Source organism: Mustela putorius, unplaced genomic scaffold, assembly GCF_011764305.1.
Source record: "Mustela putorius furo isolate JIRA1106 unplaced genomic scaffold, ASM1176430v1.1 tig00003856_pilon_pilon_pilon, whole genome shotgun sequence".
In the NCBI taxonomy this organism is placed as follows: Eukaryota; Metazoa; Chordata; class Mammalia; order Carnivora; family Mustelidae; genus Mustela; species Mustela putorius.
Genome location: NW_025422008.1, coordinates 766247 through 790979, shown reverse-complemented (window position 1 = coordinate 790979; position 24733 = coordinate 766247). Strand labels below are relative to the sequence as shown.

General features: G+C 54.0%; 6 protein-coding genes across 9 annotated transcripts; 2 read left to right on the top strand and 4 right to left on the bottom strand.

The window, feature by feature from the left end:
• Positions 1-92: 92 nt before the first annotated feature.
• On the bottom strand, positions 93-1913 carry LOC101678583 (lymphocyte antigen 6G6e). The gene is given in 4 exon segments (XM_004780969.3): positions 93-607; positions 735-830; positions 833-865; positions 1482-1913. Coding segments are annotated over 4 exon segments (696 nt in total). The 5' UTR covers positions 1534-1913.
• Positions 1914-3047: 1134 nt separating this feature from the next.
• On the top strand, positions 3048-5427 carry LY6G6D (lymphocyte antigen 6 family member G6D). The gene is given in 3 exon segments (XM_045065223.1): positions 3048-3102; positions 3185-3331; positions 4949-5427. Coding segments are annotated over 3 exon segments (681 nt in total).
• Positions 5428-6148: 721 nt separating this feature from the next.
• Positions 6149-9396, bottom strand: LY6G6C (lymphocyte antigen 6 family member G6C). The gene is made up of 3 exons (XM_004780961.3): positions 8817-9396; positions 7204-7314; positions 6149-6836 (listed from the first exon to the last, which is right to left on the bottom strand). The coding sequence occupies exons 1-3, from the start codon at positions 9013-9015 to the stop codon at positions 6622-6624; spliced, it is 525 nt and encodes a 174-aa protein (XP_004781018.1). The 5' UTR covers positions 9016-9396; the 3' UTR covers positions 6149-6621.
• Positions 9397-9517: 121 nt separating this feature from the next.
• Positions 9518-13642, top strand: MPIG6B (megakaryocyte and platelet inhibitory receptor G6b). 3 transcript variants are annotated; one of them, XM_013050234.2, is made up of 7 exons: positions 9518-9780; positions 10062-10475; positions 10691-11038; positions 11191-11281; positions 11670-11674; positions 11810-11889; positions 12019-13642. In XM_013050234.2, the coding sequence occupies exons 2-7, from the start codon at positions 10118-10120 to the stop codon at positions 12121-12123; spliced, it is 987 nt and encodes a 328-aa protein (XP_012905688.1). In that variant the 5' UTR covers positions 9518-9780; positions 10062-10117; the 3' UTR covers positions 12124-13642. The 3 variants fall into 3 exon arrangements, with proteins under 3 accessions (XP_012905688.1, XP_012905687.1, XP_044921080.1); XM_013050233.2 differs by lacking the exon at positions 9518-9780 and having other exon boundaries at positions 10053-10475; positions 11634-11674; positions 11783-11889; XM_045065145.1 differs by lacking the exons at positions 9518-9780; positions 11670-11674.
• A 300-nt stretch (positions 13643-13942) lies between these two features.
• Positions 13943-17197, bottom strand: DDAH2 (dimethylarginine dimethylaminohydrolase 2). Of its 2 annotated transcripts, XM_004780960.3 has the most exons (8): positions 16965-17197; positions 16392-16608; positions 15779-16139; positions 15565-15664; positions 15365-15438; positions 15083-15202; positions 14438-14587; positions 13943-14265 (listed from the first exon to the last, which is right to left on the bottom strand). In XM_004780960.3, exons 3-8 carry the CDS (start codon positions 16073-16075, stop codon positions 14149-14151), a joined length of 858 nt encoding a protein of 285 aa, XP_004781017.1. In that variant the 5' UTR covers positions 16076-16139; positions 16392-16608; positions 16965-17197; the 3' UTR covers positions 13943-14148. The 2 variants fall into 2 exon arrangements, with proteins under 2 accessions (XP_004781017.1, XP_004781016.1); XM_004780959.3 differs by lacking the exon at positions 16392-16608.
• Positions 17198-17502: 305 nt separating this feature from the next.
• Positions 17503-23528, bottom strand: CLIC1 (chloride intracellular channel 1). Its single transcript, XM_004780957.3, has 6 exons — positions 23266-23528; positions 21086-21195; positions 20727-20852; positions 20463-20569; positions 19136-19317; positions 17503-17888 (listed from the first exon to the last, which is right to left on the bottom strand). Exons 1-6 carry the CDS (start codon positions 23302-23304, stop codon positions 17727-17729), a joined length of 726 nt encoding a protein of 241 aa, XP_004781014.1. The 5' UTR covers positions 23305-23528; the 3' UTR covers positions 17503-17726.
• Positions 23529-24733: the final 1205 nt, after the last annotated feature.

Sequence of the window (24733 nt, the reverse complement as noted above, 5' to 3'; positions counted from 1 at the left end):
CAAATTAATCTTTCCTAGCAACACTGTCGTCCTCACCATACCTGGTGCCCCTTCAGTCCCCTTGCCTGGGACCCCCAGCTTCATCAAACTGCCTACCTTGACCAAGACCTGGAGCTGAGATAGGGCATCAGCCGTGGGCGTCTAGAAAAGACAAAAGACCTAGAACACATATTGTTTATGAGGCGGGGCTCTGGGCAGGTGCCTATCCAGGCTAGAGTGGTGCCCACAGGAACCAGACCTTGGGAGGGGTCTGGGAAGGTGTGAGGCTGGGAATCAGAGTTCTCTACAGAATCAGGTTCTTGGGCATATCTCAGATGCAGGGGTCTCGAGGGCGGTGAGGAGGGGGCAGAGTCCTGGGTTGAAGACTGCAGATTGGCTTGAAGCCAGCGGAGGAGGGGGCCTCCCCAGGTGAAGCTGGCTGCAAGGAGGAGCAGGGCGGCGAGTAGGGGGCTGGGGAGCGGCCGCAGCGTGGTGGCTGTGTTGCACAGGTCCTGCTCACAGCAGTGGTGCCGCAGAGCGTAGGAGCGTGACCAGTAGGTGGCATGGCCCTGCAGAGGGCACTGGGCCCGTGGGAGGCAGCCCTTCCGCTCGATGATCTCATTCTGCTCTGTGGGACAGAATGAGAGAATGCTGAGGTCCAGGCAGGAAGGAGGTAAGGGCAGTGGGGCAGCAGGAAAAGCAAGATGGATGGATGGAGACTGGCCTAGAGAAGGGCCATTGGGCCAGAGTCCTACCTGAGGTGCCAATACTGATGCCACAAGCTTCGTCCTCCTGACACTCGGTGGGAACCGGGTAGCAGGGTTTGGCAAAGCTGCAGGTGTAACAGCGAGCCGACTTCGGGCAGGGGGCGGGGGCGTGGTGAGACCTGTGGGGGGGGCGGTTGGCAGAGGAAGAGGAGAGACAAAGAGGCCTGTGAGAGGCTGGAGCCCAGATAAGGGAGAGAGATTCATGCAGAGCGGTGACTCACAAAGTGGGGAGAGGTAAGCGGGGAAAGGGAAGGAGAAGGGCAGACAGAAGTCGCGGAAGAGACACAGGGAAGGGAGGAGAGACAACTCAGGAAAAGAAAAATCGCAGAGGCAAGAGGGATCCAGAGGTTGTGAGAAACACACAGATATGACAGAAAACAAGAGAGTCAGAGACGAAGGCAGAGCGTGACACCAAAAGCCAGACCCAGGAAGGCAGGGTGGCAGTGAAAAAGTTAAGCATATGGTGCCCCAGACAGAGAGCAAATAAGAATTGACACTGACCGCAAGGTCCCTGCAAAGAAGCAAGAGGTGAGATAAGGGAACAGGGGAGACAGAGGACAGAGGCATGTCAAGATGCTTCAAGGAAGAGAGAGTTATTCATTCTCAAATGCCTTGGAAAAGAAACTTCTGGTTCCACCTTCTCCTGGCCTGAGGCCATTCCCAGGAGCTCTTCTTTCTGAAGCCCATGCAAATCTCTGCTCAGCATCCCCGCTTCTCCCACCTGCCCCCCCTTACCCAGTGCCCCACAGAGGAACAGGATGCACAGGAAGATGCTGGAGGGGCCCATGGCTGGACCCAGGGCTCAGGAGTCTGGGAGAATGTGATCTGCACCCAGAGATCCCGAGAGCTGGAGCATCTGAGCAAGACAGGGAGGGACCAGTAAACAAACACACCTAGGGAGTGAATCTGGGGGGTGGAACCGGGACCAGATTCACCAGCCTGACGCAGTAGAGGCCCTGGTCCCGCAGCTCCTATGTCCCACACCTCTCACATCCTCCCTGCCCCCTACTTGAGTCGGCTAGAGCCTTCGGGGTCTTCTCTGTGCTGTGCTTTGTGCTTTCAGCTGTGTCTGCCGCTCCAGAGTTCTGTCTGGCACCTTCCCCCTCATTCCTCCCCACCTCCCCTGGTCTCAAGCTGTTCTCGGCTCTTTCAGCTCAGTTCCCTGTCTTTGTTTGCTTCATCCTTCCCCTCTCCGTGCACTGGAGTCTCTCAAGGTCACCCTCCGAGAAGGCCTGGCCCAGCATTGTTTCAGCGTGGTGTCTGTATGTGGAACCAACAATGCCCTCTCCCACCCTTCCCTCCACACAAAGCTCAGCTGCATAAGTGGGACCCCACCCAGCTTCACATCCCTTTGATCCCCCCAAGCCTCAACATTTGTACCCTATAATTATCTCTCCCAGTTTTACTACTGTGGAGGAAGGAATTAATCATGGGTGGGGCCAGAGGGACAGATGTGTTTCCACTGGGGGGGGGGGGTTGCAGAAAGACTGGGAAGGAATGCAGGGAAAAGATTCAGGAGGTGATGGTAGATTCTGGAAAACTGAGGTTTATGACCTTGAGGGAAGAGAGCCTGATCTGGGGAATCAGAGCAGGGATGTATCAGGAGTAAGAAAGGGGAGGGAGGAGGGCAGAGGAGACAGATATCCCTTTTTTTTTTTCTTTTAATCTCAGGACCTCTTTATACTCATAAAAATTACTGAAGGCCCGAAAGAGTTTTTCCTCTGTGTGGGTTAATATTGCTATTTACTATAGTATTTACTATATTCAAAATCAACACAGAGCGTTTTAAGTAGGTTTATTTAAAAATAAAAATAATAAATCTATCACATGTTAAGGAAACACAGTTTTGTGAAAAGTAATTTCTTTCCCAACAACACAGAAAAGGAGTGTTGCTCTCCACTTTGGGGAATTACATAAAAGGCTGAATAGAAGATGGCCCAGTTGTCACATGGCTTCTGCCCTTAGGCCATTGAGACCTGTTGTTTTGGAAACAGTACGCTGAGAAAAGCCAACCTCCAGTACGTTTGCAAGTGGGAAAGGAAGACCATTGAGGACCCTCTGGCCAGGAGTTCTGGGGCCACAGCCTGAGAACCGCTGCTGAGGATGGAGCCGTCTGGGGACTCCGGAGGGCAGGGGGGGGCGCTCCCTGTCGTTAGTGGGGCCCCAGTGCCTGCTGGGGGAGATTCTTTACTCCCTTTTTATTGCCCTATAAAGCCCAAGGCAAGGGGGATATAAGGCTGGCAGGTCAGGGCCAGGGAGGGGGGTGGGAGAGAGGTGATACTGACATTGCTGGCAGACACAATGAACTCTCTACTGGTCGGGGTCCTGCTCAGCACCCTACTGGGGTCTGCCCTGGGTAAGGAGGCAGCCAAGCCCTGTCTGCCTCTGCCAGCTGGCTCCTGGTCAGCCCAGGTCAAGCGCCTCTTCTCTTCTGCCAGGAACCCGCATGCGGTGCTTCGAGTGCAAAGGAGATTCCAGCAACTCCTGCAAAGAGACAGTGGCCACCTGCGGGGAGGGGGAGCACTGTGGCTTCCTGGAGCGCAAGCCCCAGCCTGGCCCCGGGCAGAACCAGCTGTCTGGAAACCGTGAGTCCTCAGCTTCTCCCCTTCCCCCAGCCCTCCCTTGCCCCCAGGCTCAGTCTGGCTCCAGGCAGATGGTGCCATGGCAGAGTAGAGAGGTCTGGAGCCCCTTCTGGCACTGAGCCCCTCAGCAGCCCACTGGCCCTGTCACCTCCTCCTCAGCAGCCCACTGGCCCTGTCACCTCCTCCTCTTAACTCTCCAGAGTCTCAGAGGCCCATTCACTCCTAAGTCGTTGAAAAAGTTCTGTCCCTTGAACGCAGGGACCAAAATATTAAACCAAACTTGCAGGTATTAGCTAAGGACTGGGGGGTGTGGGTGTGTGTGTGTATGTGTGTGTTTGTGTGCGCACGCACATGTATATGATTTTGAAATAATTTTTGATTGACAGAAAATTTGCAAAAATAGTAGAGTTCCTGTATGTCCTTCACCTCTCTTCCTCTAATGCTAACATCTAATATAACCATAGTACAATGATCACAATCAGAAAATGACACTGGTACGATACTGTTAACTAGGAGCACTTGGGTGGCTGAGTGGGTTAAGCTTCTTTCTGACTCTTGATTTCGGCTCAGGTCAGGATCTCAGGGTCCTGAGATCAAGCCCTGAGTTAAGCTCCTGGCTCAGCAGGGAGTCTGCTTCAGGATGCTCTCTCCCTCTCCTTCTGCCCCTCCCCCTGCTCACTCACTCTCAAATAAATAAGTCTTTGAAAAAATACCAACTATACCTTATTCAGTGTAGCCAGATGATCTAGTCGTCTTTTTTCTGGTCCTATAGCCAAACCAAATGAGAGTTCATCAACCGCTTGCAACAGCAAGCCAATAAAATCTGACACAGAGCTTCTGCAATGAAGAAAAGTAGGCTATTTATTAGTGTGGTGTCACCCAGGAGAACAGGGAGCTGATGCTCAAAAGCCCCACCCCTTCCCCCTGACAGCTGGCAAGTGAGAGATTTTGAGGGCAAAATTGGGGCTAGGGGGCTCCTGAGAAGGTGGGCTCTGCTGACTGGAGCCCCATGACATCGTGCTAGCAGGCGCTGTGGTGCCACTTTGTCTGGTCCCCCAGAAGTTTTTTTCCATCTCAACAGCCTTGGAATCTAAAAAATGTCTTTATTCTCCATGTTAGACATTTCATTAGGCCCAGCCAATGATTATGTCTTTAGAATAGTGCTGATTAACTACTTGTCTGCAGGTTTCTTTGAGTGATAAGCCATCATTCTTGTCCCTTGAGCCTAGGCTTGTGTGTTCCTTGGCCGGTCCAGCTGCGCCTGAGGGTGACAGGACATGGAGTGTTCATTTTCCACCTGAACTGACAAGAGGGATGTTGGCTTCAGTCCAAATCAGGATCCCGCCTGGCATTTAGTGCTCACCACGTCTTAGTCTCCTCTGATCTGGGACAGTTCTGCGTCTTTGTCTTCCATGACCTTGACACTTTTCAAGAGTCCCCATAAGTTATTTTAGAGACCATCCCTCAATTTACATTTATTTACTATTTTCTCATAATTAGATTGCAGTCATGGATTTTTGGCCAGAACAGCACAGCGAAGGGAGGTCGGGCCTTTTCAGCACCTTTGAATCAGACGGCTAGCAATGTCAGTGTTCATTTTGGTTACTTGGTTTCATGGAGGTGTTTTCTGGAGGGGACAGAGAATCCCTCCGGGCTCCTGGAAGTCACATCTGCTCTGCCCTAGAAGGCAAGTCCTCAAGCCAAGAGTCCAACACCGCAGTCTTGTTTTCTCTCTCAGCCTCAGTGACCTTGATTCATCACTATCGAGCCTGTGTGGCAGCCCATCATTGCAATCAAGTGGAAACGGAGTTGGTGGGAGACGTGACTTACACAACCCACAGGGAATGCTGCGTCGGAGACCTGTGTAACAGCGCTGTGGCAAGCACCGTGGCCCCGCCATGTGTGTTGGCTGCAGCAGCCGCCGCCCTGGCCTGGCTCTTGCCAGCACTGTGGAGAGACTAGTAGGCTGGGGCGGGAGGAGCAAGGGAGCAAGGGAACAAAGGAGAGCTGAGGTGAGAAGACAAACAACCCTCTGTGAGCCATTAAAATCTCTTCACCACTCTAGAGCTGACTGGAAAATGCCATCTATCTTTCGCTGATGGGAGAATTGCAGGAGTATTATGTGGCCACCCATGCTCTAGTTACCAAGTGTCAGCGGACTTCGTTACAACAGTGCACTCCTTTACCAATGAACCCCCAAAGGACAATGGAGAATCTGCCCTAAGTGACCCCTGGGGCCTATTGCTAGGGAGAATCTTCCTTAGGAGTGAGGACCACTGAGCGGGGGGAGTGGGCTCTGGGCTAAATGGGGGTCACCAGGAACCAAAGAACATGGTTGGGTTTCTTCCCCTTTCTCCCATTTGCAACTTGGTTCTCAATGTGACTTTATAGGATGGAGAAAGGAAATGGAAACACCGTGATGGGAGGGTTGCTTGCTGCCCTGCTTAGTAATGGGGCCAAGTGACGCCCTTGACTCTAACCTGCTAAGAGGGTCCTGTGTTCCATCCCCACGCAGCTCTCCTACCCTTTTGGGGGAGCCCTCAAGTCAGGCCGCACCTCCTTCTTGGCAGTACATCAGAGGTGTGGCCTAAATTTGGGATAAGGATTGTTGCTCCAAACACTGGACGTGTATGTCAACCCCAGACACAGGAAGGAAGAAGGATGGAGGCCTGAAAAACCCGTTTCTCCATTTGCCCCAGACCAGCCTCCCAGGGAAAGTCCCTGGAGGATTCTTGGGGAAGGGCAGGAGCTGAGAGTGCTATCTCCCAAGAGGGGGGCCTCTGACGACAGGTCTTTTGACAAAAAAACACACAGTTTATCAGACATAGACATTTATTACTCAAAATGCAAAGAGGCGAGCATGGGGATGAGGTACGTATGGAGTGAGGGTTTGGGGAATCAACCCCATACAGTGAGGTCATCAGTCCTTCCTGGGAGCCTTTGCGGGGGACAGGACAGAAGTCCCATTTCAGGCCTAGATCTCCATCCCTCTCTAAGCGGGCACGGTAGAGGGCAGGACGCAAAGTGCGGAGCTCTTCTGGGACCACCGGAGGATCTGGGATGGTCTAGAGGGATATAGGAAGGGACTCGGGAGAAGGTCAGCGGAGGATGTAAGGTGGAAGGATAGGTGGGGAGACCGCTGTCTAATTACAGAAATGTGAAGAGCCTGGAGAAATGCTATTCTGAGTGAAGGGAGTTAAGGAGAGACCAGTGTAGGGAGCCGGGGGACAAGGAGACCTAAGGCTAAACTCAGGCTAAGGTAGGTGGGAGGAGGGACAGCTATGGAGTGAGTCTCAGTGCAGCAGCCAGAGGCCAAGGCCGGCCACAGAGGTGAGGAGGACGAGGGCCAGGGCTGGGGTGGGCCGAGGAGCTGGGCTGTTGCAGTTGTCCTTGTTGCAACAGGTGGTGTTATAGGTCAGGCCCAGCTTGTGGTTGGTTTGGTTGAAGGTCTCCCGACAAGGCTCTTCCGGTGTGCCACATCGAAGGTTGGAGAAAACCCACATCTTACCTGAGGGTAGGAGTGGACCGTGGGGTCAGCCAGCGCGGGTACCTGTTGTGCCTGTGTCCCCCTGCCCATGCACCTGCCCAGGCTTCCTTCCCCACTCTGCCCGTACCCCTCCCCTATCTCTTCTCAGTAAGTCTGACTATCCTTCTGCACTTCCGTCCCCCACCCCCTCGTCCTGGTCCTTGGACTTGTTGCTGCCCACAATCCGTATAAAGTCATAGAATGGTGTCTGGCTCTTAAGAATACTTGGCCAAATATTGTCCTTGCTGGGACTGTGTGTCCCATTGCAGTCTGAGCCACATTTGGGCCTTGGGCCTTGCCATAGAGTCTCCCACCAGCCCCCTGTCCCTACTAAAGAGGGGCGTGTTACCGAGGTACACATTCGTTGTCAGGCACTGCTGTCCTGGTTCCAGGCGGCAGGACTGCCGGTCGACACAGCCCAGCACAGGGACCTTGTAGCAGGAGTGACAGCGAATATCAGCTAGGAAGACACAAGTCAGGCTGAGGGGATGGGGTGTCTGACTCACCTGGGGACCAGCCGAGCTGTGGGGTAGGGTGGAGAAGAGCCAGTCAAGTAGGTGTTCTGACCTGTTTGGTTTGACAGTGACCAAGCAGGTGAGTGAAACAGAAATAGTGGAAGTGGGTGAGGGCGGAGTTGTTGCTCTGTGAATGCCTACACCCTAAATATCGTCCTGTACCCCACCCCATTCGGGGATGAGTCAAGAGGGGCAGAGCTACCAACAAAAACACAGGGCCAGGGATAGATGGAATGTGAGACTACCGTGGGCAAGGAATGGAGGAGGTGGGGGAAAAGATGAAGGAATTCAGAAGATGTCACAGATGGAGACTTGAAATGAGAAGAAATACTACAAATAAAAAACCATGGCTCTTGGGGTGCCTGCATGGCTCAGTTGGTTAAGCGTCTGCCTTCAGCTCAGGTCACCATCTCAGGGTTCAGGGATCTAGCCCCACAGGCTCTCTGCTCAGCAGGGAGCCTGCTTCCCCCTTTCTCTCTGCAGCTTCCCCTGCTTGTGCTCGGCTTGATCTCTCTCAAATAAATAAATAAAATCTTAAAAAATAAATAAAAGTCATGGTTGCAACACTTACATCAGTGGCTTGGGACTTGAGGCTGGCAACAAAACCACCTATGGCCAGTTTTATCGATTTACTCTCCCCACCTGGGACCACCATGAGGGTGGGAAGAGAAACCAGACCTGAGGGATCCTCTCCAGCAGCTCTCAGACAGAAAAGAATAATATCTGAGAAGCAGATGGTCAGGTGCTGTCTGAGCACCATTCCATGATGGAGAGGGGGTGGATGCAAAAAAGTGTCACCCTCCAGGCTCCCACCTCAGCTAATTCTAGGCTTGCGTGAGCAAAGTTTGGTGTAGGAGGGGTTCAGTCCAAGGGCAGAGGAGCCCAGTGACTGCACCTCTGTGAAATAAATCCACTTCACCCTGGGGGTGAGCAGCCCTGGCATCCCCTCCCTAAAACCGGGCTATCTCCCCGGTTCCCCAGGAGGTTCTAGGAGATCACTGGGACCCTCCAGAAAGCTGGTGTCCCTGTGAGTATGCTCTCTGGGGAAGAGCAGGGGTGAACTAGGAAAGGCTATTGCTTGAATGACAGAACAGAATCTAGAGGAGGAGGTGGGGAGGGTGGGGTGCACAAGAAGCCCCAGGCTGGATGCCTATGTTTCTGGGAGGACTCCACTGAGTGCAGGTGATGACAGGACAAAGCAGTAAGCTGGGTTTGGTCGTGGAGTGGGGGACAGGGGACGTAGAGCTCTGGCAAGTTAGAAGGGTAGGTCTTGGAGGTGGGGAGAAGCGTGAAGGAGACATGGGTCCTTGAGAAATGGAGCAAGGACCCCGTCACAGGAGAGCTGCGCTGGTTGGAGCTAGGGGTACTTGAGATCCCAAGCAGTGGGCAATGGAGCACAGTGGGTGGGGGAAGGTGTAGAAGTCCCTGGGGGTCCCCCAGTGCTCACCTGAGACCCAGCAGAGCAGAGCAGACAGGATGAGCAGCAGAAAGCCTTTCATGATGAAGGTCCCCGGGGATGGTAGCAAGTGCAGCAGCTGACAGAGTAGAGTTTCAGGGATCCAGCTCTGGGAGTCAGTGGCCTTTTTGGAATTTATAATCCCAAAGGTCCCTCCCTTCCCTGCCTCTGGTGGCCCCTCCTTCCCCATTTATACCCTGATGACCAGGGGTGGGGAGGGACTAAGCAGAACTGGGTGAGGGAGTAGGGATGGGAGAGAGAGGTACTGGAAGGTAGGCACACTATGGCCAACTCCATTTTGGTTCTTGGTTTCAGGCCAAGACACCCTTCCTGATTCCCAGCTGACAGCCCTGCCTGCACAGTCCTCTGAAAAGGCATCACCGAAGCCCCTGTGACATTACAGTGGCTATGGTGGGAGCACCTAATGGTTCCAGGAAACGGATAATGGGGTGTAGCCTACACTCATTGCCCAATTTGGGTCCTTGGGGGTCATTGGTAGGGGCGCGTGAGCAGAAACTGAGGACAGAAGGGGCTAACTTCATCTGGATTCAGCCTTGACATGGTCTTCCCAACCCCTGCTCAGTCGCAGGATAAAAGATGAAAGATTTGTGATGTCACCAAGGGCCTCTGTGATGTCACAACAGCAAGGACCCAGGCTGGGGCTACCTGCGGAGGTGCTGCCTTAGGCCCTCAGAAGGTTCTGGGAACCTGCCCTGGCTAAACCAGGGCTTGGCCTAGCCTGGGCGAGGGCTGATGAAGTCCAGGGTGTGGGGCATGTGGCCTGTTCCTAAGTGTCTCCCAGACCAAAACCTGCCAGTTTGGGTGGGGCACCATTGGCCAGGAGGGACAGCGTGGGCACAGAGAGGTGAAGGAGAAGCTAGAATAAGAAGTTGCAGTAATAACAATAATGATGAGCACCCAGTGCTCCTATGTGTCAACCATTGTTCTAGGCATTGTAGGTGTATTACTTTTTAAAATTTCTTAGTACTCTAGAAGGCAGGTGCTTTTTTTTTTTTTTTTTTTTTTAAGATTTTATTTATTTGACAGAGACACAGCGTGAGAGGGAACACAAGCAGGGGGAGTGGGAGAGGGAGAAGCAGGCTTCCCGCGGAGTGGAGAGCCCAAAGTGGGGCTAGATCCCAGGACCTCGGGATCACGGTCAGCGCCAAAGGCAGACGCCTAACGACTGAGCTACCCAGACGCCCCAGGTAGGTGCTTTTTATCCCTGTTTTACAGATGAATGAACAGGCCCAGAAAAGTTGACCGACTCTCCCACATGACTCAGCTAGTAGATGGCTAAAGCAGGATTTGAACTCAGCCAGGATGCTCTGGGCCACTGCTACCCCGCGGGAGTTAAAGTACAGGAAAGTGCTTCCACAACCAGCAGAGCACCACTTTCAACTGAGTATTGTCTGAGGGCTGAAAGAGAGCCAGCGAGGACTCCCAGAGGGATCCCGGAGGCTGGTAGCCCCGCCCCGCTCTTATCAGAGCCCCCAACCCGTGCCCCCCCCATCCCCTCTTCCCGAGTTTCTTTCCGGTCTCCTCCGCTGATACACTTGCCTCCTATCCCCACCACATACATCCCAGCCATGGCTCTGGTTCTGCAGCTACTGCCGCTGCTGCTGTCAAGGGCCCAGGGAGACCCCGGGGGTAAGCCATCTTCTCCCAGGAAAGTTGGGAGTGGGCGTGAGGAAAGACTGAAGGGCGGCGGGTGCTGGGGTGGGGGAGGGTGGATGTGTGGGGGATGATCCAGGCTGGCGGAAGCTCAGAAGAGAGGGGAAAGAGAGGAGACGGGAATGGGGTTCGGGAGTGGGGTTAGTCTAGCCCTGTGGACTTGCCCTAACCCCTGTCCCCTCCAACCCCAGCTTCACTGGACGGCCGTCCCGGAGACCGGGTGAATTTCTCCTGCGTAGGGGTCTCGCATCCCATCCGCTGGGCCTGGGCGCCTAGCTTCCCTACCTGCAAGGGCCTGTCCAAAGGACGCCGCCCAATACTGTGGGCCTCCTCGAGCGCGACCCCTACTGTGTCTCCAGTCCAGCCCTTTGCTGGTCGCCTACGTGCCCTGGACCCCAGTATCCGGCGGCTGGAGCTGCTCCTGAGCGCGGGGGACTCAGGCACCTTTTTCTGCAGGGGCCGCCACGAAGAAGAAAGCCGTACAGTGCTTCACGTGCTAGGGGACGGGGCTGATTGCAGGGCACCGGGGTCTACCCATGGTAGGTCCAGGCCTTTGCTCAGGGACTTCACTGACATACCCTCAGGAGGGAGAGAGGCCTTAGCGGGAGGTTTCCTGGACGGGAGATGTAGTTCTCTGTCCTCGCACCCCTGACCTCAGTATCCGTCACCACCCTGTCCTCCGTTCACCCAGGGTCCGTGAATCCCCAGCTCCTGATCCCCCTGCTGGGCGCTGGGCTGGTGCTGGGAGTCGGGGCGTTGGGCGTGGTCTGGTGGTGGCGCAGGTGAGCACAATGGGCGGGGCCTGGTTAAATGGGTCGGGACCCTAGGCGGGAGGGGTAGGACCAGAACCTTCGCAGACAGAACCTAGACCTAGAACTCCGGCGTGCGGTTTATAGAGGAAGGGGGCGGGGGGGAGGTCACCCCTTGGGCCGAGGCCCTAGGCTGGTAGGCGGAGCCCTGGCTAAGGAGGCGACGCTAGAGCCGGAGCAGGATCAGAGCGTGGGCGGAACTATCTGTGGGGGTGGAGCCTAAATTGTTTTGCGGGTCTGAGCCTTTGAGTTGCTTGGTTGCTGTTGGCCCCGAGGAAGACGAGATAAAACTGGTGGCTCTCAAAGACTTATACATCCGTTACAGACGATCACCCCCGCACCCGCCTCGACCACTCCCCAGATTTGGTGAGACTAACCACCCCATTTTTCTACTGCTCCCACACTTCCCGCCTCTCAATTCCTCAGTCTGAGCCCTTGCTGGAAGCAGAATGTTGGTCCCTTTCCATTTTTCAGCTCTGTTCACCACTCCCCCTCATATAGATCCACTCGCGAAAGTCGAGCCCCAGAGGCCAGTAAAGGAGGAGGAGCCTAAGACTGCAGGGGACCTGGACCAGGAGGCGGTAAGGGCCTGGCTATTGGAAGGGGGTTGGACCAAACCCCTGAGAAGAGTGGACTGAGAAAGAGAGAGGCCTGAATCCCCCAGCGAGTGAGACTTCTGAAACTCTCCTGCCTTCCTCCCCACCCTTCAGAGCCTGCTCTACGCAGACCTGGATCATCTGGCCCTCAGAAGGCCCCTCCGGTTGTCCCCCATGGTCCCAGCTGATGCCTCGACCATCTATGCGGTTGTAGTTTGAAGGGAAGCCCTTATTCCAAACCTCACAAGCTGAAGGCTCCCAGCTCTCCACAGCTCCCCTCTCCCTCTTGGCCCCTCACCTGGCAATGGATGCACCACAGGACAGAAATGAGCACTAGTATGGGAGTCAGGAGCCCTGGGTTCTCTGCTCTGCCACTGATCTTGCTCCTTCAGTTACCCCATCTCTCCTGTAACTTTCACATCTTCTTCACCACTGGTGCCTTTCTAAACCTGACCAAGCCCTGTCTCCCTATCTTAAGACATCAACAAGTCCTAGATAGTTGTCCTGTCTCTTCCCTCCCCTGCACAGTCCAGCTCTTTGAACCAGGGGCCTACACTTTGTCTTCTCCTTGACTCCACTCACACTGCTCCTCATCTCTCCATGAGGTTGCCAGTGATGTCCTAATGGCCACGCCCAGCAGAGTTTTTAGTTGGTTTTTGGTTACTTCCTTCTTTAATGCTGGCATCTTCCCTTTGGACTCCTCTGCCCTCCTTCCTATTCCCACGGTATTCCCCACTATTCTAGGTTCGTCCCTTTATCTGACTTCCCTCTCTTCTGGGAATTTGGCATCCACAGCCAGTCCTCAAGCCTCACCTCTGCAAACAACACTCAGAACTCTCTCCAGCTCAGATCTCGAGTAATGAGATTTCCCATCTACTACTGAGACAGCCCTGCTTGGTCAGCCATAGACATTCTGCACACAGCATATCCCAAACCCAACTCACTGTCACTCACTTAATCCTCCTCTGTAGTCTCTTGATCAACCAGTTGCCTAAGCCAGAAACTGGGAGTCATGCAGACCTTGTTCTGCTCACTCCCACACAACGAACCAAGTCCTGTCTTTCTATTTTAATGTCACTGTGAAATCCATACCCTTCTTCATGCCCAGGGCTGCCACCTGAATATACTCTCCTCATTTCCTCCCTGGGTGACTCATAGCCCCACCTCATCCTTTTGCCCCTGCCCTCCTCCCTGAAGCCAGAGGGGTCCTCCCCAAATGCAAACCTCCTCACAACCTGTATTCCAGAGTTGCAGGATGTCTTTCCAGGACCTTTTCTTGGACCCATGGGCCTTGGCTTTGGGTACAAGGTGCCGGCAGCACTCTGCCTACCTTCCAGACTTGTCTCTGGCACCCCACATGTGCACAGCATGCCAGCCTGGGAGAGATTCTCCCCAGCCTCCAAATACGTTTTTGTGCCAGGCAAGTCCTTCTTTCCAGATCACCCTTTTTTCCTTCTCCCCACTACCTTCCTGCCTAATAATTCTTCATCCCTAAGACTCAGCTGAAACATAGCCATTTCTGGGAAGCCATTCCTGACCCTCTTTGCCTACCCCTGCATACATTTTGATTTTGATGCTGAAGGCAGTCTCCTTATTTATCTCTAAGCAACCACACCCTGTAAATTGTTCCATCACAACCTGTATTTCAGTTTCAATGTACTGTGAGTTCCCTGCTCTCAGGAGACTGACCCTTTTTATATTACTGCTAAGCCTCAGTAAATGAGTGAATGAAAATGAATGCCCCTGGAAGCGTTACTTCTTTTTTTCTATCAACTAAGGGTGGGTTGGTAATCTACCAGTCTCTGAATCATCTGACATTTAGATAATGAGGGATCCACCCTACTCTTTCTTCTCTACGTCACATATGCTCCCCACAATAGAAATACTATCCTGTCCATCTTGCACCCAAACACCTATAATAGGGCTGGGCAATGACTCAGTAAGTGCCTAATGAGGGTTTGATGAATGAAAGACTAACCTCAACATCAGATTTCAGCCCTGCCCCTATCCCAGTTAAGACACCAGCCACAGCCCAGTCTAAAAGGTCAGTTCTGTTTTATTAGTTCTGAGGAAGAGGACTCACCCAGGGGACTCTATCAGTTTTCCCACACTAAGCCCTCCCCCCCATCTTGGGGCCCTCTCCCCACTACTATACCTATTCACCGTCCTCTATCTAAGCCTCCTTCCGCTTCTACTCCCTATGCTGCCCAAACATTGGCCAGCCAGAATCCTAAGGCCAGGAGCTCAGCTGTGGGGACGCGTGCTGAGCACCAGGCAGAGGGAGCTGAGCCCAGCGCCTGCCTTCTCCAGTTCTGAGCAGGACACAGGTACCAGGGTGACATCAGAGAGCTTCTGCAATGCCTGCAGGAAAGACATGAAATGGGAGAGGGGAGTAAGACTCTGAGGCCACAGCCAGGCCCTTCTTGGAGCCGGCTGTGCTTCTAGAGAAGGTACCCCTTCTTTGTCCCACTAGGAAGGCTTGAGACTCCTTCCTCTGGTTGTTGTTAGTAGTGGAGCTCTTGCCTCCTCTCACCTCCTGGCTATTGGGCAGGTCCCCGCCTCCGCGGTGCAGGAGAAAAGGGGGCACACCAGGCAGCCCAGGTCGCAAAAAGAGACAGTCAGCAGCTGCATCATCTGGGAGAGTCAGGGACGCATAGGGATGGTCTGTCAACACTGCCATCGCCTGAGGAAGGGAAAAAGAGGAAGTGGTCAAGTCTCAGAGCCTCCCCACTGAGTCTGGTGGCCCTACCACCACTAAGGGCTGGGAACACAGTTCCATCTGTTGCATGATTATGATAGCAAGTACTTGTCCTTAGTATGTGTCAGGCACTGTTCTAAGCATTTTAGTGACTTTTGTTTAGTTCCACCTCAGACCCACATGCAGTTCTTACTACCTGCAGCCCTCTTCTCCCCTTCTCCAGCCCCCACCAGTCCATGTCATCCATCCTTCCTCATAGCTTAGATGCCACCTTTGAGAAGTTTCTTGAAACTCGGGAAAACGATGTTAATCGACTGTGTTTCCTGTCCTGCCATAGTAACTTCTTGCTTTCTGATGTGTTTTCATACTAGATGGACAGCTCCATGAGGGCAGGGGTTGGAATTAAGTCTCTGAACCTCCCTGCTTTCAGCCTTACGAGCCAAGAGCCACGCCCACTTTTGTTGGCCCCACCCTCCTCACCCTGACAGCCTTTTGGGCAGCCTCGCTGCTACCAGCCACGACAGTGCGGGGTCCCCCCATGCCGCAAAGGCCGCGCAGGTGGGAGGAGCTCGAGACCGGCACTGTGGAGACAGCGAAGTCCTAGGGGCAACAAAAGAAATTATTCAGGGACGCGAGAGGGATGGGGGATTCCCTCAAACACAGGTTGCTCTGGGCTCCTTTCTACTCCGCGCCCCCTCCGTGCGCCCCTCCCACCCCATCCGCTCCCCGCTTCCCCAGCAAGAAGCTGGTCCCGTTTCTCACTCGGAACGTGTCTGCCACGATCTCAGCTCCTCGATGATTGGTCCACTTGGAGAGGCCTACGAAAAACTCCCGGCCTGAGCCCAGGGAGGCCGCGGAGGTTTGAGAGCCAGAGTGAGTTGGAAACAAGGCCCAACATGGCCTAGTCTCCCCAGCTCTGCTTCCCAATGCAAAGCGCAGGGATGCAGGCACCTCAGCCTCACCCGTAAAGAGAACATCAGTGCCATCCAACGTCGCGTTCTCATCCCCCATCTCCACAATCCGGAGCCCAAGATCCTGAAGGGCTTTGCGGACTCCATCGACCTTAGGGCAGGAAAGAGGGCGCGGAGCAGAGACATTCCCAACCATAACTCTTAAAGCCCCGCACGTCCAGCTCCTCCTTTCCCCTAACCCCCCAAACCGCGCCGCGGCGCTCACCTCCGGCCTGCGGGAGGGGCTCCAGGGACGCGTAATTAGGGCCGTGTCCCCTTGGATCACGGCGGTGTCACCGAGGAGCGGTCCCAGCGGCAGCGACTCTTCAGGAGGCAATTCTAGCAGCTGCAGCCCCAACCGCTGCCTCAGTTTACCCCCAAGTACCCCGTGCTCCCTCTGAGCTTTAGCCAGGTCCAGAGCCGGGAGGCCAGCCCCCGAACCCTCCCCCGAAGCCAGGCTCTCAGGGACCCCCCGGATCAGGGCATGGGAGCAGCGGCCCAGCCCCTCCCCTGGCGTCCCCATCCCATCCACACAGCGCCCCTCCGGCCGCGCTGATTTCTTAGTTTTCTCTTTTTACTTCACCTGTCTGGGATAAGAGACAGAAAAGGGGAGTGGGGTTGGCAGAATAAGAGACATGCACAGAAGGGCGTAAGGGGGGGTGGTTAAGAGCGCCCGGGTCTTCCTCCTGCCTTCTCCGGGCGCCCCTCCCACTTCGCCCCACCCCCTCCAGACCTTCCTCTCCTGCCGACCCCATTCCACCCCGCACCCTTCTGGGTCTGGTCTGCTTCTTTGGAAGGAGTCCGAGGAACAAGACCCGGACCCCTAATTTTCACAACACCTGTTGCCCCAGTTAGGGGGCTTTGCGAGGTCCCTGCTAGGCGCCCCTCTTGGCAGCCGCTAGGATGCGCTCACTCCCCAAAAATGCAACGGTCCCGCCCCCTTAACCCTCAGCTGCTCGCTGCCATAGGGATCCGAAGTGCGGCAAGGGACCCAAAGGGGTTATGGGACAGGAGGAGGTAGCTGGGGAGAGAGTCACGGCCTGGAAGATGGAAGTCCTGAACGCCCAAACGAAAAAAGAGAAGACGAGTAACGAAGGAGAAATTAGAATCCAAGGAGTTAAATCTCCCTCCACCCGGGCCGGTCCCGCTGCCCCTAGCACGACCCAGTATAAACCAGACCGAGTCCCCGAGGACTGGGAGAGGTCTAAAACGAAATCCAAGGGGCGGGGAAACGGGGGCGTGGTCCCAGGGAGCGGCTGCCTCTCCCGGTCCATCTTCCCCAAAGTCTACCCCGCTCAGCTCCGCACCCGAATTTCGGCCTCCTGCACTCTATCCGTTGCAGGCACGGGCCCGGCATCCTCAAGCTCCGGCCCGCGCACGGTCCAGAGGACATCTCCAACCCTTAGACTTACCTCCAGTGGCCACCCCAACTCCTGCGTTCTGTGATGTTGGCTGGGGCCCCACCCCCCTGAGGACAGAGTTGGAGAAGGGAGTCCTAGTCTTCAAGCCTCGGGGACTGGAGCTCTCTGCTTTTGAGGGGGTCCCCGGGTAGGCGAGCTCAAGAACTACGGTGGGGCGGGGGCGCGACGGTCTGGCTGCTCCGGGGCATTGTCTAAGCGGGACGGGGCGGGGCTCCTAGAGACCACGCCCATTCCGCCCTGCTACGCCGCGCCCACTTCGGGGGGACTTCGCTCCTCTCCTCAGAACTTGGCCCCGCCCCGTGAGTGCTGCCCAGGCCCACCCAGGTCTGGCTGGCCCCGGCGGCTGGGCTGCAAACGCGACATGGACCACAAGACAGCGTTACGGTGGACCGGCACGAGGAATGGAAGCCTGACCACCAATACCCCTCTTCTAAATTCCTCGCTTCTGCCTTGAGCTCAAGGTCACTGACCCACCTCTCATTCCCGTGTTAGCCACACTCAAGACCCCTTTGTGTAAAACGACACTGTATTTTCATTCTGTATTTTATTACTGAAGTACATTGTCCTACCCGCACCACCCCACAATAAAAATCTTACCTAGATTCCCCATCTTTCCCCTCAGCCCCCAGCCAGCCCTGCACAAGTGCTCCAGGATTCTCTGCCCGCTGGCCATTTTGGAGTGTGTCCCTTGGATAGCCACGTGGAAACCAGCTGCTGCCTTTGTGCAGTGGGAGACGGAGCCTCAGAAAGTACTTATTTGAGGGCCTTGGCCACTTGCTCATAAGCCAGCTCGATCTCCTCATCATCTGGACAGGTGGAGGCAAACTCTTCCCGAGCATAGGCGTTGCGCAGGTACCGATGGACTCCGCGGAACACCTCTGGGATGGAGAATCCCCTGTACTTCTTACATACCACCTGGGGGTGGGGAGAGGAGAGGGATCAATGGGATCAACATGTCAGCCGCAGGGGAGCAGCCCTGGCTCTTGGGTCTTTCCCTTCTCCCAAGACTTCCAGGATGAAATCTAGCCTTCCTGACCAGGCATTCAAGAATCCCCGCTATCTGGCTTCTCTTTCTGTGATTCTTCTCTCCTATATGAATCATCCAACTGGCTTTCTTAACTCCTCACGATCTTCTGTCTTCACTCTTCCTCTTCACTCACTGAAATCCTGGCCATTTTTAACCAGTTCCTTTTCAGACCACCCTGTTCCATGGTGCCATTGCTCTCTTCTTGATTTTACTGAGATGTAATTCACACATCAGAGAATTTTCCACTTGAATTTCTACAGTGACTTTTGTCCCTATTTTTCATTTGGCTTTTAATCATGTTTTGTTACTTAACTTTCATGTGACTATTCTAACTTCCTGGCTAGATTTCAAATCCTTTGAGGGCAAGGACCAATCGTCAGTCATCCATCTTTGTGTCTTTCAGTGCTTAGTACACAGATGTTCAATACAGAGGTCTGTGCAGACTGACATTAGGCCCATGTTTCACAAACTAAACCATAGCTTTGAGGCTGAGTAAAAAACATGGGAACCAGCAGTTTTCATCTTTCATCACAAGACAAAGAGGAGACCAATGCCATAAAAAGAGTTAAAGCTTGGGCGCCTGGGTGGCTCAGTGGGTTAAGCCGCTGCCTTCGGCTCAGGTCATGATCTCAGGGTCCTGGGATCGAGTCCCGCATCGGGCTCTCTGCTCAGCAGGGAGCCTGCTTCCCTCTCTCTCTCTCTGCCTGCCTCTCCATCTACTTGTGATTTTCTCTCTGTCAAATAAATAAATAAAATCTTTAAAAAAAAAAAAAAAAAAAAAAAAAAAAAAAAAAAGAGTTAAAGCTCTGATTTTAGGAAAAGCCTGCTTTGTGTGATGTGGGGATTTGGCAGTGATAAAGACAGGAAGAGCACTCTTGACAACAACATTGGGATATGTTACTCCCAGCCAGTCTGCACCCACAGCCTGTATCACCGAATGTTAATTCTCTAAAGCAACAGCCTTGAAGCAATGACTGGTGAGAAGAAATGGGGTGTGTCTGCTATTGGTGGCAATCCAGGGAAACCATCCTAAGAAAGAAATCACCTTTGGAGTCGTCGTCATAGGGAACCTGTGTGGGAGCTTCTTCAAGAGCCATCCCAGAGGCCACCCTCTGCTCATACAATGACCACCCACCTGTACTATGTGGAGCTTTGGCAACAGGTTGCAGTCAGCGAGAGTGAGCTCATTGCCATCCAGAAACTTCCTCTGAGAGATGCCCTCATCCTCAGCACTGGTCTCATCCACTTCTTCTGGGAGGGGAGATGTCAAGTAATTGTCTAAAACTTTCAGGGCTTTCAGGAGCCCCTTCTCCAGATCTGTGCAAGAAAGGGGAATTGGTAAGAACATCAGGAGAGCAACATAGTCCAGGAGGGCCTTGGGAGTGGGGCCAGTCCAAATAATAGTATCTGACACAAATGTAGTTCATTTTCCATGTGTTATTTTAAGCACTTTACACACAAAAACTCTTAATTCTCACATCAACCCATGAAACAGGCATTGTTAGCCTCATTTTATGGATCTGGAAATGGATTTACAGAGAAATTAAATGAACTGCCCAAATTCACCCAGCTAGTAGGGTTTAATCTAGCTAGGGAAGGTGCAGGTTGTCTGGATCTAGAGTCATTGTTGTTGCTGCTGTTTTAAGATTTTATTTATTTGACAGAGAGAGCACAAGCCCGGGGAGAGGGAAAGGGAGGAGCAGACTCCCTGCTGAGCAGGGAGCCAGATGGGATGTGGGGCAGATTCCAGGACTCTGGGATTATGACCTGAGCCAAAGGCAGACCCTTAACGGACTTAGCCATCCAGGTGCCCCCTCCCTTTTTAAGATTTTATGTATTTATTTGACAGACAGAGATCACAAGTAGGCAGAGAGGCAGGTAGAGAGGAGGAAGCAGCCTCCCTGCTGAGCAGAGCACCCCAATTCAGGGCTCCATCCCAGGACCTTGGGATCATGACCTGAGCTGAAGGCAGAGGCTTTAACCCACTGAGCCACCCAGGCGCCCCCCCCCCGCCAGCCCATTTTAAAGATTTATTTATTTGAGAAAGAGAGCACGAGCCGGAGGAAAAGGAGAAGCAGGCTCTCCGCCGAGCAGGGATCCCAGGATCCCAAGACAGCGACCTAAGCTAAAGGCAGACACCCAACCAAGCATCCAGAGAGTCACTGTTTTTAAGCACAACCCTCTTCTGCCACGAAACAGGTCAGCAGCCAACCCAACTAACACGGTGGTACATGAGAGGCTAGGTGGCAAATGAAGAGAAACCTAAAGTCAAAGGCAATGAAAATGCAAGGAAATATTGAGTTTAAATAAAAATAAGGGGGCTGCGGTGGGAGGCAGTGAGGGTTTGCCGACATCTGCTCCATCTCCCCAATATCAGAATTTCCAGGTGCCCCTAATGCCTCCCAATCCCTGGATCTTCTCCATTCCTTCTAGCCCCCTGGCCTCCAACCCTTGAGACTCACTATCATTGAGTGCTGGGTTTGAATTCTTGATGTAAGCAGAGAATTTGGCAAATATGTCCAGCCCCGCCGTGTTGGACTCAGGGTTCAGAGCTGCCAGCTTGGGGTACCTGAAAGCCAGTAGGAGAAACAGGAGAAGCTATCTTCCGGGGAGGAGCCTCAGCTCCCGTGCTCCAGCCCACCACCATTTCGGTTTTCCATTTCTTCCACCTCCCTCCCCTAGAATCTCCCAGCTACCCAACCCTTCCTTTCCAAGTGTCCTTGTACCTGGGAGGGCAAAGCACCGCCTCTAGGAACTCTTCTATCTTGTTGGTGTCTGTGTGCACTTCCGTGCCGTACAGCAGGAATGGGAGCTGCCCTCCTGGACACAGCTTCTGCACTGTCTCCGTCCTCCTGAGAACAGGTGAGGAAAATGGGATGTGGGGCAGATTCCCCACATCCCATTTCCCAGGACAGGAAAAATGAGGTTTCGGAGAATCAGAAAGGGGAGATGAAGCATGTGGAAAGAAAAAGGAGCTCTGGGTAAAGGGCGGGGGCTGGGGGATGAAAGGGCGGCAGGATGAAAGGACTAGGATGGGTGAGCTCCCAAGCAAATGGGGTGTTAAGAGGAACAGAAATTGGCCCACCTCTTGGTGTCAACTGTGGTGACGTTGAAGGTGACTCCCTTGAGCCAGAGCACCATGAACAGTCTCTGGGAGAAGGGGCAGTTCCCAATCTTGGCCCCATCACTGCCAGCCTGAAAAGTAACCCCCACCCCAAGGTTAGGCCTGGTATACCCCACCTACCATAGGCCATTCTCTGCCCAACCCCCCTCCCAGATCACACCATTTTCTGCCTAATCATGACACACAGTCTCAGGGCTAACAGCTCTCCCCAGACATGGGCTCTCCACTCTGGAGGCAGAGTAAACCTAAGGGCAGGTTAGTGGGAAAGTTTTCTGCAAAGGTCAGCTTCTGGTTCCCCATAGAGTTCAGGACAGCTGGGAGGTAGGCAGAGGGATTGGGTTTGGGAGAACTCGGGAGGATCTGGACCCTAGAGAGGGAAGACAAACAGTAATGCAGTGTTACTTGGTATCCTAAGCACTTTACATACAAAAGCGTATTTAACTCTCCCATATCCCTAGAGAGGGACTTTGGTGAGGCCAGGGTTGTAGGCTAGAGGCCTGGATTCCTGGATTCCTGAATGGAGTAGAGCCCGAGAATGGGCAAGGTACCATGGGGTTTGGAAGCCAGAGTTCTGGTTCTCTATACCTCCACCCTCCTTCTGGCAGCTGGGTGGGGAGTCAAGGGGCCCAGGGCCTCTAAAGATGTAGAGGGCTTTGCAGAGGGGGGCTGCCCTGTAATTGGCAAGTGGTGACCTCATTCCCCAAGGGACCTCCCCCTGGGCTGAGTGATTCATGTCACACTGTCTCTGCCTCAGCGGCTTCCTTCCTGGCAAGGAGTGGGGGCAGGGACCTGTGAGGCTGAGGCCTGGGCAACGGAGGGCCACCTTCCTCTTTCCCCACACACTACTTGCGGGGTCTCCCAACACATGGCCCTGGCTCCAGATGACTCTCCTCACACTGGACCCAAGGCCAGACTCTGTAGGGCAGGCTCACCCACGAATAAAAATAGCCCTTGAGGCGAGTGTGAGTGAGGTGGGGACCACACCTAAGTGGGGCGGACCCAGGCACGGCTGGGCACAGGGAGAGGGAATGGCTTCCCCAGAAGCCCCAAGCAGCAAGGAGGGAAAAAGCAGCAGGAACACACAAAGAAGGATGAACAAAGGGGGGAAGTGGAGAGAAAGGCGGCAGGAAAGTGAAGGGTGGGGAGAATGTGCAAACAAGGAGGCACAGGCGGAGAGGGAGGTGCAGACATGAGGTCCGGGATTGGGTAAGAATGCCCCTGCAGTGGGGAGGGGAGCAGAACAGAGAGAGTGAAGTCCGCTAGTCCGCAGTCTGCGCTTTCATCTCCAAAGGCCAAAGGACCACCGTTCCTCATCCACACCCACTGAGAGAGGACAGAGCTGGGCGACTCTTTCTCCTGTTTCTAAAACCCCCAAACCATAAACACCCTAACCCAGTTCTCTTCCTCCTTCTGATCCCTCTCCCCACCTATTCTCCTGGTAGCCCCAGCTAAACTCCCATATGGTCACCTCCCTTTCCCTCGCTTCTCCAAGTCCCGGGGACCCTTTCGAGCCCACCCTCTCTCAGGTTGCACTGCTAGAACCCCACTCCCATTCTCCATCTCCTTCCACCCCACCAGTCCTCCGCTGGGGATCTCCTTTCAGCCCTCCCCGACACACCCTCTTCCTTGAAACCTGCCCTGCCACACACACACACACACACACACACACACTCTCTCACTCTCTCTCTCACTCACTTCTCCAAGTCTCTCCCAAGACACCCCTCACTCTTCTCTTATGACCACATGTCCTGATGTTTCCCTCTGACACTCCCAAACCCTGTTGAGTCCCACTGCTCCCTTCTCTCCCAGTCTTTCCATCAGTACCCCCCGCCCCCAAACCCCGTGAATAGTCTCAAATCCTGGGACCTCTTCTCTACCTTCCGGCCCTTTAGGCTGCTGAAACTTGCACTTCCACAAACTTTTCAGGGTCGAGCACAGAATTCTTATTACCCGCACTCACAACAACCGTCTTCCCCTCCCGAGGCCACCCCCAACAACGCGCGCACACTAAAGACTGCACGTGGGGTTGGGTGGGGGTCAAGGAGGGAAGGGATTGGGGAGTCAAGACTGGAGCTGGGTCAAGGTGAGAGTTGCCTTCCAAGAAGGGGGAGGCCGGCCTAGGAGCGAGAAGGTGTTCCTACCTTCACGAACAATTCAACCTGGGGTTGTTCTTCAGCCATGGTTGCGACGGGGACCAGGAAGCGGCCGGCGCTGGGGGAACTGGGAGGGGCTCGGGCCGGGGAAGGCGGGTCTCACAGGCAGGGATTCTCTCCCCCAGACTTAGGGCTGTCCCTTCAGCGCCAAACAAGCCCGAAAAGACCCGCTCACTCAAGACCCGGCTTCCACACCAGACCAGCGCACCCCACACCCCGCCCCTCCAGCTCTATCCCCTCCCGGGCTAGATCAGGGAGCCGCTGACTCACCGACCGGCCCCGCCCTGAACCTGGGGAGGGGACAGGAGGGGGGCGGGACTCGGGGATCTAGGCAGTGGGTCCGGAGAGGGAGCCTCAGGTCTCCTAGAGGATAAGGGATGGGGAACCTACTTGTTTCTCCACCCGTCTCCTTGAACACGGGATTTTTTTTCCTGCCTCAGTTTCCCTGCTGTATTAATCAGAGGACACTCCCACTCCACCCTCACACAAGAAACGACCCCAACAGCTTGGTCAAGCCCATGAGGTCCCGGGGGTGGGGGGGACTTTAAAATGTGAAGATGGTCGTTTATTCCCTTTCCCACATTCCTTCCAGACTCCAGCAGGACCGACTTGGAAGTAGACACTGAGATTGGGGGAAGAGAGTAGTGAAAGGTAGGGGAGGTGATGGGAGGGGAGACATCCAAGCCTCCTGCTAGGGAAACAAGAAGCTGAGCCAAAGGGACTCATCTCTGGGGGAGGTCAGCTCCTCCTCAGTAGCCTAATCAGCTTAAATGCTTCCACTTCTGCCCCCATTGTGGGGCCCCTTCCTGTGCCCCTTGCCCTTTTCTCACTGATATGTTGAAGATGAGAGAATGGGGGCGGGTGGAGAGTGGGGTTATTGTGGCCCTAGAATAGAGTTGCACTGATCCTGGAGAGGATGGTAGCTGGTCTTAAGCAAAGATCAGAAGGGCATAATGTAAGTGGAGTCCTTGGGGACACAAATAAGTAGGGAGGTAGAGGAAGAGTAACTTGATTTTTGGAGGTTCTGTCAAATTCTTTATGAACTGCTGAAAAACGGCTTAAAAATATGTCCTCCAAACTGGACACATTCCGGCCTCCGTATCTTGAATCTCTCTCCTACCCTACCATATCTTCTCTTTCTTTCTCACCACCTGTTGTCTAACAGACCCACAGTTACAGAAAAACACAGTGGAAGTGTAAGGACGTAGAGAAGCAAAACAGGACTTGACACTGAAAGAAAAGGAGACTTTGAGGAGGACTGGGGTGGAGTGAGAGTCGTGCTGCTGGAAACCAGCAGTTAGTGGTTTCCTCTTCTGCTTCCTCTTCTGTGGGTTTTCGCCTCCCTGGGGGAAGGCCTATCTCTCTCCTCCCCAGTGAGAAGATATATTCAGTGTTTGCTTCCTTGAATTCTAAGATCCTGTAAGGTTGTAGGATGATTTCATGAGTGTGTGTGTTG

What these genes read in the sequence shown, in the direction of transcription:
- LY6G6C (XM_004780961.3), bottom strand. Translation starts at nt 9,015, where the DNA reads ATGGGGAAGGAGGGGCCACCAGAGGCAGGGAAGGGAGGGACCTTTGGG. An exon ending in TCTGCTCTGCTGGGTCTCAG is followed by an intron (nt 7,315 to 8,816) that starts GTGAGCACTGGG and finishes GTGTCTTCCTAG; the next exon opens with CTGATATTCGCTGTCACTCC. An exon ending in GACAACGAATGTGTACCTCG is followed by an intron (nt 6,837 to 7,203) that starts GTAACACGCCCC and finishes TCCTACCCTCAG; the next exon opens with GTAAGATGTGGGTTTTCTCC.
- MPIG6B (XM_013050233.2), top strand. Translation starts at nt 10,118, where the DNA reads ATGGCTAAAGCAGGATTTGAACTCAGCCAGGATGCTCTGGGCCACTGC. An exon ending in GTGGTCTGGTGGTGGCGCAG is followed by an intron (nt 11,282 to 11,633) that starts GTGAGCACAATG and finishes CATCCGTTACAG; the next exon opens with ACGATCACCCCCGCACCCGC. An exon ending in GGGACCTGGACCAGGAGGCG is followed by an intron (nt 11,890 to 12,018) that starts GTAAGGGCCTGG and finishes CCCACCCTTCAG; the next exon opens with AGCCTGCTCTACGCAGACCT.
- DDAH2 (XM_004780960.3), bottom strand. Translation starts at nt 16,075, where the DNA reads ATGGGGACGCCAGGGGAGGGGCTGGGCCGCTGCTCCCATGCCCTGATC. An exon ending in CTGCCCAAAAGGCTGTCAGG is followed by an intron (nt 14,588 to 15,082) that starts GTGAGGAGGGTG and finishes TCCCTTCCTCAG; the next exon opens with GCGATGGCAGTGTTGACAGA. An exon ending in ACCTGCCCAATAGCCAGGAG is followed by an intron (nt 14,266 to 14,437) that starts GTGAGAGGAGGC and finishes TCTTTCCTGCAG; the next exon opens with GCATTGCAGAAGCTCTCTGA.
- CLIC1 (XM_004780957.3), bottom strand. Translation starts at nt 23,304, where the DNA reads ATGGCTGAAGAACAACCCCAGGTTGAATTGTTCGTGAAG. An exon ending in GCGGTGCTTTGCCCTCCCAG is followed by an intron (nt 20,570 to 20,726) that starts GTACAAGGACAC and finishes ACTGGCTTTCAG; the next exon opens with GTACCCCAAGCTGGCAGCTC. An exon ending in CAAAGCTCCACATAGTACAG is followed by an intron (nt 17,889 to 19,135) that starts GTGGGTGGTCAT and finishes CCCCACCCCCAG; the next exon opens with GTGGTATGTAAGAAGTACAG.